The sequence below is a fragment of the Heterocephalus glaber genome, unplaced genomic scaffold, assembly GCF_053883595.1.
Source record: "Heterocephalus glaber isolate CG9 unplaced genomic scaffold, H.glaber_assembly_v1.0 deba00001571, whole genome shotgun sequence".
Lineage (NCBI taxonomy): Eukaryota > Metazoa > Chordata > Mammalia > Rodentia > Bathyergidae > Heterocephalus > Heterocephalus glaber.
In genome coordinates this window covers 1,929,847-1,942,948 of record NW_028258356.1, presented here as the reverse complement: position 1 = coordinate 1,942,948, position 13,102 = coordinate 1,929,847, and the positions used below count along the sequence as shown (strand labels likewise).

The window sequence follows — 13,102 nt, the reverse complement described above, 5'->3', positions numbered from 1 at the left end:
GCATACATCATGACAATCAGCTAAACTACCCTTTTACACTTTTAATTTACACCTTTTTTAAATACAACCACAGTATCATTGACAATGAACTGAAAAGTAGACAATTCAAACAGCAGCTAAGAATGTAAATTGGTATGCCTTGATGTTAAAAAAAAAAAAAAAAGGCAGGAAAACAGCAAAAGCTTTGGAAAATAACCTTTTGTACATTTAATAAATATTTGCCAGACCTTGTGTGAGGTTTCAAATATACAGTACACAAGATTGACTTGACCCTATTCATGATCTAGTGCTGGAATGAAAAACACAATTTTTAAAAGTTATTTAAAATACAGGATTAAGTATCTCTAATACAAAAATCAAAAATCTGAAATGTTCTGAGCTCTGAAATTTTTTTGAGCACCAATATGATACTCAAAAAGGTTCAAGTTTTGGAGAATTTTGACTTCCGATTTCTCACATTAGGGACACTCAACCTGTGAGGGTTATGCACATGTTCCAAAATGCAAACAACTCCAAACTCTTAACACTTCTGCTCCCAACCATTTTGGATAGAGGAACTTAACCTGCAGATGCTACAGGAGGGAGAGTATACCTAAGAAGGGGAAGGCCTTCACTATCCTGTTACACATATTTACTCCTCCTAAACTATGAGATAAGTAGCATTGTTGTAGTTACTCGTACATGTGAGAATATTAAAGCCTGAAAAGTAATTTGGCAAAAAAATAAAATTAGTTAAGCACTGGGGCTTCTTAACTCCAAAATTCACATACTTTGAAATCATTATATTTACAGAAATGTTTTCTAAAGAATATTCAAATGTACAAAAACAATTCATTCAAATTTTCACCGGAGTGCTATACAGAAAAGTGAAAAATCAAAGTAAGTGTTGAATAAGAAATCATTAAATCATATGTACTTGCAGCCATTAAGCATTCTGTTTGGAATAAAAACTGAAAAATTAAAAAACTCTTGTGATGTGAGGTTTGTTTTTGCTTTCATAATTCAGGTTAAAATTCAATGAGTATATACCAATTTCTCTATTACAAAGTAGAAACAGTGCTTGTCTCTGGACAGACTTTTTCTCCCCTTTTCATACTTTCCTTCATTTGCTAAACTTTCCACATCACCCTATAATCAGGGGGAAAATCAAGAGAGTGTGTAGTGCTTACACACAGAGATAGACAGGAAGTGAGGGATGATGTTTGTCCCAGTTAACAGTTCTGAAAGTTGCAGCCTTCGAAGTGATTTTTATTTTCTTTTCCTCATCTTTATTTTCTACCTTTTCTATAAAAAATGTGACTATTAATTTTTACCATATGCCTTCTTTAGCACACAACCTCCCATTTTATTTACAGCATATAAAAAAACTTTAAAACCAATACATAATTAATAGTGGCGCTTCCTTAGCATGCTATAATATATATCCCTATACAAGCATCTAAAATTACAAAATAGGGAAATTATAAAGAAATCATTTATATTACAAGTCTTCCCCCTTTTAAAATTTTTACTTTGGGAATTCTGAGGATTGAACCCAGAGATGCCCTACCACTGAGCTACATCCTCATGCCTTTTACAATTTATTATTTATATATATATATATATATTTTTTTTTGCAATACCAGGGATTGAACTCAGGACCTTGCAATTGCGAGGTAGGCACAGTGTCACTGAGCTAAATCCCCAGCCCCTTTTACAATTTATTTTAAGACATGGTCTCCCTAAACTGCCCAGATTGGCCTTCAGCTTGAGATCCTCTGCCTCAGCCTCCCCAGTAGCTGGGATTACAAAAGTGACCATCATGCATAGTTTAAATCTTCCCTTAAAAAAATTCACCTCAGAATTCCTATAGTTGTCCCAAAGTATAAAAAATTTCTCAAATTCTCAATTTGAATAAGGTGTTATATATTAAATAATTTTTGATTTTTCTGAGCCAAATGATACATCAGAAATAAAGTAAACCATTTCTGAAATAACATTAAAGCTGACAAAAAAGTAAAAATGTGTTTATATTGTATTTATACAGGGATGTAGACTATTCTGAAGAATGAATTCTCTATAGTTACTTCTAGTAATTTTCTACAAATTAATCAAAAAGCCTTTGATACTGTAAATTTTTTAATCTGTTACGTCTTTTCTTACAATAATAAACAATGAACATAACTAAACATGTGATGATTGGGTATACTGCTGGGTCTGACAATCATTAAATCTATCAAAATTATAAAAGGGGGGTCAGGGATTTACAGTGGTTCCACTGCCTGCTTCGCAAGTGCAAGGTCCCAAGTTCGATCCCCAGTACCAAAAAAAACAAACAAACAAAAATATAAAAGGGTATTACCTTGACCAAGACCTGCAGGCTTCCTGAGGTTTACTTCGTAAGTTTCACATAACAAATGTTTTATAAATAGGTTTTAGATGAGTTCTCTATTTAATTTTAAATTATTTGCTTAGTCAATATGCAAAAATGGAGAAGCAACCTAAGTAGTAGATATGAAGTAGAATTCCAGTTTCTAGAAATTTAGTATTTGTTTTTAGTAGAAAATGTATTTTCTTGAAAGCAGCTTTTTATAACAGTACAAGATAAAATAATCACCAAACCCCAAAGAACCTAAAATAATTAGATTTTACAAGAATGACAGTAAAAACAATCCCTTTTCCTTCACTGCACAATATTTTGTGATTCACTTTCCATACTTTGCTAATGCTGCTACCTAATACTACTCTGTTTTCTTGTATGATATTTATTTTTCATGTTTCAAAGGCTCAGTTCTCAAAAAGATTTTACACATTTAAGGGAGGGGAAAAAAGCTATTCATCCATATTACAGACATAAAGAATAAATAGTTTTGAACTATTGTGTTGAAATTTTCAATGCTCTAGCTATAAATTACAAATGAATTTCATAAAGCATGATGTTTGCAAAAAATATGCTTAGCTAACAGTGATAGAGAAAGTACACAGTTACATAAATGAAAATAACCCAAAGACTAGTCATGATCTTCACCCTCAGTAAAGAAAAAACAAAGATGAGACAGACTTCCTGCTATATACACTTACAAACAGAAAGTACTCTATCAAGATTTGAGTGTGCAAAAATACCCCACTACCGTATTATAATGAGCACAATGATTTTTTTCCCACTTCAATAATCTCTCTCAACTCCCCTCTCCCAAAAATCTAATAAGCCTGGCCAGACATGATAGTGCACACCTGTAATCCCAGCACTTTGGGAAGCTGAGGCAAGAGGATCACAAGTCCCAGCCTAACATGGTAAGCAAACTAGTGACTTATGAAAACCTGTCTCAAAACTAAAAATAAAATAAGGATTGGTGATATAGCTCAGTGTGAAGGTCCAGGGTTCAACTACCAGTTCCAGCCCAAAACAAACAAATGATAAGCCACATATTTAATAAAAATGCACAGAAGGCAAAGCACAGGAATCTAGCAGTATTATAACAGGAAAAATGAATGTATCACACATCTTAGAAAAAAATTTGTTTCATTACAAGAATTAATAATCAGGAATCAGTACTCTAATGCTTTCAACATGCTTTATAGTTAACCAAACACTTGCTTTCATTATCTCAACTGTTATCAACAACACTGGGAGGCATAAATTATTTAAAAAACGGAGTTTCTTCAATACTAATTGATTTGCTCAACCACATAGTTAATAAATTCTTAAACCCAGACTAGAATCCATCCTCTGAACCCAAGTGTGGAATCTTTCTAAAATAATATATTATGTCTCCATTAAAGATAAGCATATATTCAAAGACAAATAAATGGCCTGATTTTCTCGACTTTAAAAAATAAATGTCAGGTACTATTAAATATTTCCTCTGAACTTCCAGAATTTTGGAAGTATTTGCTCAGCATAAAAAAGGAATAGCAACCAACTCTGTTCAGAACCTACTATCTGAAGTTTTACAGGATCTTATTTAACTCATAAAATACACCTCAGAGAAAACATTTTGTCCATTTTTAAGGAAAACTGAGGCAAAGAGAAGAAAACTGCTCCAAGTAACTCCATAGTACTCAGACTGTAAATGAAAGACATATATCTTGACTCCTAATCCATTAGGTTTATCCCATTTAACAAAGAAATTATTAAATATCTATGATGTGGCCCGCATTGTGCTGCACACAGAGCAATGCTGATTTGTTTACATTATTGCAAATATAATACTTCACAGAAAGTCATCTAAACAAAATTCCTGGTTAGAAAAACATGTCTAGACTCTAAGAGCAAGGCTGTATTCTTTTGGTTTACACTTGCAAATCTGATAAAAGAAGGGCACAGTGCACTCAAATAAATTGTAGCTAGCTCTTGTATACCTCAGAAGCTTATCCTTAATGTGACAAACTCCACTCCAAAAACAAAACACCCACAAAAACACTAAGTCCTTATGTCAACTCTAAGAGGTAAATATTGGTATTTATCCGTATTTTTCAAATGAGAAAACGGAAATTTAGGGAAGATAAGTCACAAAGCTAATTAAAAGCAGACTAGTGATGTCAATTCAGGTTGGCTAGCTCTAGAGACTTTAGCAGAATCATGTAAATTTTCAGCACAATATAACCGTCTTTAATAGAAAATGTTATCATTAGTTCCATTTTATTCAGCTAAACAATGAACTAAGTAGACATCCAAATCACCATGGTAGACATACTAACTTTTGCTATAATGAGATGCTATGTAATGAATCCTACCAAATGATTTGCTCAAACTATATTCATAGGGAATCAATTCTTTCTACTTAAAAAATATTCATTAGGGTTTGTTTTTGCATGTCAGAATTAACATGTTGGTAATCTAAAAATCAATGCATATAAACACTGTTATATACAGTATTTTAAGTAATATATATATTATAAAGCAAGCACAATCTAAGTAACAATAGTGTTTTAATACATACATTATAAAGCAAGCACAATCTAACAATACAGATATCAGCTCTTGTGAGTGATTTTATCACTAATTTAATTTTGTTGGTATTAGTCAAATTTATCCAAGTAATGTTAAATCTCATGTCTACAAATTATATCATATTACAACATTCATATTTTGCCTGCTCCATAATTTATGTAACAATTCCAACTAACTGTCAAAACTGGTTTATACGTCATTGGTTTCCATGTATGTATCACAAACAAGTTCTCCAGAACATGTAAACTACAGAGTTTAAAAGTTAGATGGTGCTTCATAAAAATCCCACTAATATGAATACAAAATGTTTAATTTGTCTAATGGAGACAAAAAAAATCCTTTAAAACTTTGAGAAGCATAGTACATCATCAAGCATGTTCAGTAATTTCATTTGTAAATCAACTGTGGAGTCTAAAACCTCCCCGCAAAGCACAAATCTGATCATTACTTTCACTAGTCTTCAAAAAAAAAAAAGTCAAGGGCTCCAAAGAACAAGTGTAAAAGATAAAAGTCTCTTATGCTGTGGCTACTTCATCCCTTCAACTAACTTCTCTGAGATCCAGAACTCCATAAAGAGCTTTACATGGTCATTCTACAAATGGGGCATATTCTCCGAAATACAATGCTGATGTCTATCCTCTTACACAGAAGTGAATTCCAAATCACCCTTCTGTATCCAGTTCAAGTATCACCTCTCTAAAACTAACTCATTAACTCCTTCAAAGTTTCTCTACCCTAGCATATTACTTACAGCATGCACCACAAAAACTTAAAACTTGAGAAATCATTCAGTACAAGAGTGCACAACACATAAAGTATCATTGATTGAACTCTCTGATTAAACATGAAAACCATTACTAATGTCTAAAGCAAATCCACCTAAAACTGTAATACTAAAAATTCCTAAGTTTTTATTATTTTAAGGAAACATAAACTGAGGAGTCTTTAATTTGCTCTCCTATACAATTCTCCATTAATACAGACAGATTCCCAGTAACATCAGATCTAGAAAACATTTTCAAGATCTCTTAATGAAAAATAATCTTTCTGATAAAATGTATTAAAGACTACAGGGTCCATAATATTTTCAGCAGTTAAATGACAAAGATTATGTCTTAACCACTTCTTCCTTTAGTATTTTCTCTACCTATGTAGAAAATAATAAATAAACTATGAAATTTCTTATCTTCAAACATGCAAGATTTGACCCTACCTCAAGGCCTTTTACTTGGCCTGGAAAACCATTCACTCTCGTATCTGCATGGTTTTCTTTTTCAGTTTCTGCTCAAATGACACCACCATAGAGGTCATCTCTCAATATCTTATTAAAAATAATCTTTCTGCTTCCAACACTAGTTAACTGCTATGCCCTTAACCCTTTTAATTTCTTCATAACTTATGTGAAATTATATATTTTTTTATTGTCCGTCTCTTCCTCCAGAATATTAGCTTGATGAAGATGGAAACTTGATCACCAACATATATCTCACATCTGTAACAATGTCTAACAGAGAACAAACATTCAAATTACTAAGGGACTTAGTTGAAAACATTTAGAGGGATAACATCCAACCACCAGAACCTAAAATTTAAACTAAAACAATTCATATCCAAATATTACTCAAAAGTTCTATGAATTTTGCATCTGTACACAGAAGAAACAGTCTTAATTCTTTAAAAATACAGAATTTTAAGGCTTGGAAGTGACTTCAGAGATCATGAGATCCAGTGGTTTTCAAACCATGCTCTGAAACATCTTAAGTGTTTCACAAATTTGTGCTTCACAAAACTCACTGAAGGACTGGATTACAATTGTTTACATATACATCTATTTTAAGAAGTGCAATTCACACACAAAAATGCACTATATATCAAATGTATAAAACACTGTGGAGACTGGTACCTCGTCTGTTAGGTTAACTGGTTTTGCTGTAGATCTCAAAGTTTAACCTGACGTGTTTAAGAGTAGACCTATAATTTCTAAGTGTGCAGAGATTAGAAAAGTTGTAACTAAGTTTTTCTAATTTCATGCCAGACAGGCTCACTCATACAAATAACATAAAACTACATCCCTAAAGCACTACTTTGAGCACTACTATATCATGGCAATGCTCAGACCACCTGCTCAGCATGTGATCTCATAGAGTAACTGTGCAGTAAAAAAGGTGTAAAATGTGGTATCAGTATGATACATTACCTATTTTAATACAATACTGTTTTCTCAATGAATGTTTGTATTTTAAAAAATATACTGCCAGGGCCGGGGATTTAGCTCTGTGGTTTCGCCGCCTGCTGCGCAAGCAGAAGGACCTGAGTTTGATCTCCCGCACCAAAAAAAAAAAAATCTACTGCCAAGAGTCAAAGTTGAAACAAAATTTCCTACTTCTCTTTCAGGCTTCTCTATCAATTTAATTAAATATTCTGAATCATCAGGAAAATCAGATAACAACAAAAACATACCTTCCACTTACACCTACTTAAATGGATAAACTGTAATTTGCTCTATGGAGGACTACTAAAATAAATAAATGAGACGAGTCTAGTCTGAGGATGAAAATGGCCTTTCTAATTCCCAACTTCTAATTTTCATACTAATCAAAAGAGCCTAATTGTTCGATCTTTATAAATGTTAAATTCACTTTAAAGTTCACATCAAAACAGCAACCACATAAAACTGAAATAATGTATGGGAAAGTGTTTTTCCAAGCTGTAAAGCATTTTTAAAATATTTAGCAGCAAAGCCAAAGGAATCAGTTTTTTTGAATGCTATGGTAAACAATGAATAATATTATTTTGCTGGTCTATGAAGTAAAAGGAAAAAACTAAACAAATAAAAAAACTGTATGAATGGTAAGCACTATGATTTACAATGTAAAAGGTAACACAAAAGCACATTCCTGCCAGGTATGACACAAAGCCAAATGTTCCTCTCCAAAACACATTGTATTACATAATCAGTTATTACATTTTGTCCAGATGCTTATTCACAATGTAGCTATGTTTCTACATCTAAATATAAGTGGAAAAATGGTGTCAATGTTTGGGGAAAAAAAAGTCTACTGTTGCCAGTACATACTTTTATTTTACCATTCCTTGGCATAGTAAAAGTTTACTAAGGATCTACTTTCACATGAGGCATTTCCATTCAGTAAAAGCAGAGAAAGACTGGCGTTCTGAGCACAGCATCAAATTCTCTTTGAAACATACATACTGTATCTCTAGTAGTTCTTAGTCATTAAAATGTCCCTGGGAAATGTATGGGCAAGAAAAATATGAAAAAATTTCTAAAACTATAATTCAACATTAGCATTTCTACCAAATGCTCTTCTAGTAGTCATTAACCCTGTTTGGATTTCTACTTCTCTGAAACAGACACAAAGCTGGCTCATAATCACTTATCAAACCCTTAAAGGCCAGATATTTCTCCAAATTATAATTTTTTAGATTTTAGAAATGTAACATTAACACTCCAACCCACACCCGTGCTCTAGGTAGCACCTGCAGTCAAAACAATTTCTATATCAAAATGTTGTAAATTAGAGTAAGAGGGATAATTCCTGTTGAAATTTGCCACGTTACAAAAAAAAAAATCAGTTTTAGAACCTTTTGGATAAACCACCTCATCTAATTCCCATAATTATGATGGTATTAAAACTAGAGAATTCCTACTCCATATTAAGCCCTGGACCAGGCATCAGGAGTCAAAAGATGGTGGGGGAAAAAAAAAAACCAGACTCTAACTTTAAAAAGGCCAAACCTACAGTAATAGGAGCTCATGGTTATGTAGTAGAAAAATATGTATTAACTTATAAATACAAATTAAAAATATCTCCTTCAACTTAGTGATTATAGCCATACAAAATACAGTAAGAAATACAGGTCTAAACACTGCCAAAAGCAAAGGAGGGTATTAACTGCTCTATTACTAAAATTCTTCCATTACTTCAATACTAACCCTACACTGTTCTCTAAGAAGCTAATTACCTATTGCCCCATAGGTAATTAAGAAACAAAACTGTAAAAAAGGATTCAGAAAGTGAAGGAATAAAGAACAACCTTATCCCCACATTTTCAAATTTGTTGCTTCTGATTGTGGATTGGGAAGCAGAACACACTGACTGCATTGTGTCAAATGACAGTCTGGCAATATCTCTGTACTTACTGAGAACCTACTAAGTACTATGCACAATAGAAGACACTATGACTGTTAAATATATACAAGATAGAGCTTTTTCAGGTGCTCACAGTCCAGAAGAGGTTATGGTGGAGGATATGAATGGACATGAATATACTGAAGTTTCTAGAAAAGAAAAAAAAAACAAAAAAACTTTTTTTCTAGATAAATTTTATGTTTCAATATTATATAAGCCATGAGTTCTTACCAAAAAAATTGTAAACCATTATACTATTGCATAATGCAGCAATCCCCAAGTGGTATGTCAAGAGATTTGCAACTGCATTTCAGAAAACAAGCTGTCACAAAACAATAAAAATTCTACTTGCAGGTCATGTCTACTAGTCATAATGTATAAGTTTGTCTAATAGTACATAAATGAATAAGCCTTATCAGCATAATTTATCATAAGACAAATTTTAAAGCTGAAATCAAAAGATGTCAAAAATTAGAAAAGAATAAATTATATACTATTTAAACTGAAAAAGGGTTCAACTAATAGAGCCAAGATACAAAATATAAACAATTTTTAAGAGTTAAAACTTTATACTTCTTTTCAAACACAAACTTTCTACAACAGAAATCAACTTTAGCATAGCTCTTGGCAAAATACACAGTCCTGTATATGTCACAATGAAATTCAATTCCTTTCAGTATCACAGGTAGGAATCATCTTTGGTAACAAAGAACAGTAACCTGTGTCAACAACCAGAAAGGCTCCTATCACAGCACTAGATCCCTTCATCAATACTGTATGTAATCCCAAACATCACAGTACAATTCAGATTAATTCTGCCTCTAGAATGCCCTATCTGGTACCCTGGCTTCTTCTACCTCTTTACAAAATCTCATGCTACAAAATCCACTAGCAGTATAGGTTAACAAAGTAAGTATTCAGTGGTATCTTTTCCTAAGACTGCATAAATTGTCCTCAAGTGTCTAAGCAAGCATATGATATCAAGAATTTGCTTTTAAATGTGAATGGAAAAGAGTGAATTTTCCACGGATAAAAAATTGTAATTAAAAATACTATTATTGTTCAACATTGCTTTTCAAGAGCAAAAGATGAATTGTAAACTTAGTTTAGTAACATCTCAATCTCAAATGTACACATGAAGTACATATTTTTATTTTCCTACATTATCAGAAAATCTTACGAAGCAAATCTGTCACTAAAAAGGCAAAATTATAACTTCTCATGGAGTGTGAAACATTCTGTAATCTTTCAAAGTACAAGTACTTTTAATATCAGGTATCTCTTCTACTAAAGAGATAAAAACTGGAACAACCAGGTTAGAAGAACTTCTAAAGGAATCTCATAAATCTGATGTACTTACTTTTGAATAAAAAACATTTTCAGGTTTTAACTATAATGCATCTTTGAATAATCAAAAATTATACTAAACATTCAAAATTACAAAGTGAAAACAAAAATTAGTTCTAGAGCAGTATATCATTCTGAATTTTATTAAGATTGGGTGTTTCTCAAATAAAGTGTATAAATTACTCACACATAAGTACTCTGACTTTTTTTCCATCATATTAGTTTATGTCAAAGTATTAAACTGAAAAATCTTAAAGGCTGTATTTATTACTTGTTTAAACCAACAGGCAATTCTCATTCTCTAGAATCAGATTATGCTACACTTAGAATGAAGTATACAAAGATGTCTCTATATTGTATTCTTAGAATGAAAGGCTTCTGCCAACAAATGTCTACATTTAAACTTATTTATATTGATAAAGCACTAAGTAGGACATAAAAATGTGAAATACAGTTTATTTCCTGTTTAAATACAAAGTATTCAAAGAAATCACTGGAATTCAAGTCTTTGGAAAAAATGAGAGAAAATATTTTAAAATTAAATGAGGATTCTGTAAAGTCAAGAAAGACTTGAATGGAATAAAAGGAATCTGTCTTTGTTCAGTTTATGTTGTATTTCTTTTCCCTCAAATTTAATACTACAAAAACACTACAAACTAGAGTGCAATATACCTTAATAATCTTGGTCCCTTAAGAAACATTTCAATGTAACAGGATCTGAATGTAGCCATTTAAACATTTGAGTGCAGACATTTAACCATTTCAGTCTACTGTGATTCTTAACCCTGCAAATGTGAGATAAAGTAACCTTCCAAAATTGCAAGAGATGCAGTCATTGATGTTTGGAAAAGAACTGTTGTCAAATATACAGAGCTGCCCCAAACTCAACACAAGGCTGGTATGTAAACAGGTATGTTCAAATCTCTCTCCCACCGCCAGCCCACACTTTATCTCCAAGTAACGCTGTTTTAAAAGGCAAATCAACAGTGACACTTAATGATTTCTGAGCTCTAGATTCCCAGTATCGAGGATGACAAGAAACGTGTTTAACTTTGAACACGGAATTCAATTATGGTTTCACTAGTCTATTAACTCAGTACAGTACTTCCTATTTTGTCAACAATCTAAGGTTTCATATCAGCGTGCTTAATTATTAGGAACTATCTAGATCATTAAGAATGAGTAGGGTTCTCTAAGGAAGAGTTTTATGAAAATATGTTGCACTTAGTCTTCCGGATGTTGAAAAGTAAGGATGTCTCCTAAGATTCAAAGGAAGTTGATGTTCAGGTCTCTTCCATGACAGTGGTGCGCCCATGTAACACTTTTGTGGTGGTAAAACTGTACCACATGGCCTAGAATAAAAGTAAGTTCTAAAATCTTAGAAATGTTTTTACAAAAGAAAACTACAATTTGCTTTCACTAAGGTCCACAGTTAACAAGAACTAGAAGCCTGCTCCTGAACATAACCAACAGTACCTCAAGAACCACAGGGGTTCTCTTTTTAGCCTACTCATTTCTTCCATGAAACTTTTTAAGTTAAACACAAGAGCAAAAGGAGGAGAGGCCCCACCGGAAGTAGAAACCTAGGGCTTGCAACTTCACAAACAGAGGTGTCTCGGGTTCCTCCGCCGCTCCAGGACCAAACGGACTGTCTCTACAACACTATAGCTTCACTCTCCAGGTGCAGTAAGAGAAGCAGCATCACAGTTGCACTCCAGCTCCCTTCACCATGCATCGCCCTCAGTATCCCTGGGCCTGGAGGCTCCTGAGACCCGTTATCCAGTTCAATATGCCCCATCTTATACACAAAAACAAAAACACGTAAGTGGAGAAAGATGAGAGTGTACTGAGAGACATCTGAAGAGCTGGGGACCAGCAGCTGCTGGGAAGGTGGCAGAGCAGACTAAAGGGGGCCCGGACGCCTTGGTCCCGCAGCTACCGCCTTGTCTTCTACCCCAGGAAGCAGCGCGGCAGCAGCGGCTAGTCCGCGCTGGCGGGAGCCCGGGGAAGAGGAGTCCGGGGAAAGCCCAGCTGCCCGCGGACTGGACCGGGCCTAAGATCTAGAGCTGCCGCTGCAGCGGCCAGAGCACAGCGACGCTTTACGTCCACCGCCCCCCCCATACACACCCCCCTCCCTCCACCGCCGCCACCCCCCTCCCCGCCCGCTCCGCTCTCCCTTTCTCGATTGGAGCCGAGACAAAAGCAACGGGAAGCGGTGGGCCGGGGCGCTACCCGCGGACCCCGGGCGCGACTGGCCCGGCCTCGAGACATTCCCCTGCCTTGCGGGGGCCCCGAATCCGCCGCCCCCGCCGCACGCCCCGCTGCCAGACTTCCGAAAATTTGCCAAAAACTCACCGCATGAATTTTCTTGTCCCGCGGATCCAAGATGGCGACGTATCCACCGCGGAGGCTGCTGGGAGCAAGACCTTTACCCCCTGACCCCCGCCGTGACCCCCGTCGCTCTGGCTTCCCTTAAGGCGGCAGTGGAAGGTGGGTGCGGCGATTGCGGATCGAACACAGGGCTGGGGGTGAGTAGACTGCTTTCGCGCTCTTGTAAGCAGGTAAGGAGAGGCGCTTCACTCTCCCACCACCCTCACCGCGGCTGCACCGTGTCTCTTACCGGTTCACAAGAAGCCGTGTGGCTCACTGCGGCTGTTACCCAAGCTGGGCC

The 13,102-nt window shown here is 34.9% G+C and overlaps 1 protein-coding gene and 1 long non-coding RNA gene across 14 annotated transcripts in view; one reads left to right on the top strand and one right to left on the bottom strand.

Annotated features, from left to right (window-relative positions):
- The window catches only part of Cnot2 (CCR4-NOT transcription complex subunit 2), a 96,044-nt gene that overhangs the window by 82,668 nt on the left and 274 nt on the right, over positions 1 to 13,102 (bottom strand). The window contains exons 1-2 of one of the 7 annotated variants that reach the window (XM_087192414.1): positions 12,787 to 12,826; positions 12,002 to 12,229 (exon numbers count right to left, since the gene is read on the bottom strand). The exons of 1 other annotated variant lie outside the window; for it this stretch is intronic. Coding sequence is in view for 1 of the 6 variants with exons in the window: in XM_004845049.4 (XP_004845106.1) it covers positions 12,787 to 12,791 (5 nt within the window). In the remaining 5 variants the exon portion in view is untranslated. Of the gene's footprint in view, positions 1 to 12,001; positions 12,230 to 12,786; positions 12,913 to 13,102 lie in introns of those variants that run through there. 5 more of the 7 variants (XM_004845049.4, XM_004845050.3, XM_004845051.4 and 2 more) reach the window with 5 other exon arrangements.
- The window catches only part of LOC110349230 (uncharacterized), a 46,988-nt gene continuing 46,674 nt past the window's right edge, over positions 12,789 to 13,102 (top strand). For all 7 annotated transcript variants that reach the window (XR_015443466.1, XR_002395060.2, XR_015443464.1 and 4 more), the window contains exon 1: positions 12,789 to 12,959. This is a non-coding gene — a long non-coding RNA (uncharacterized LOC110349230). The remainder of the gene's footprint in view (positions 12,960 to 13,102) is intronic.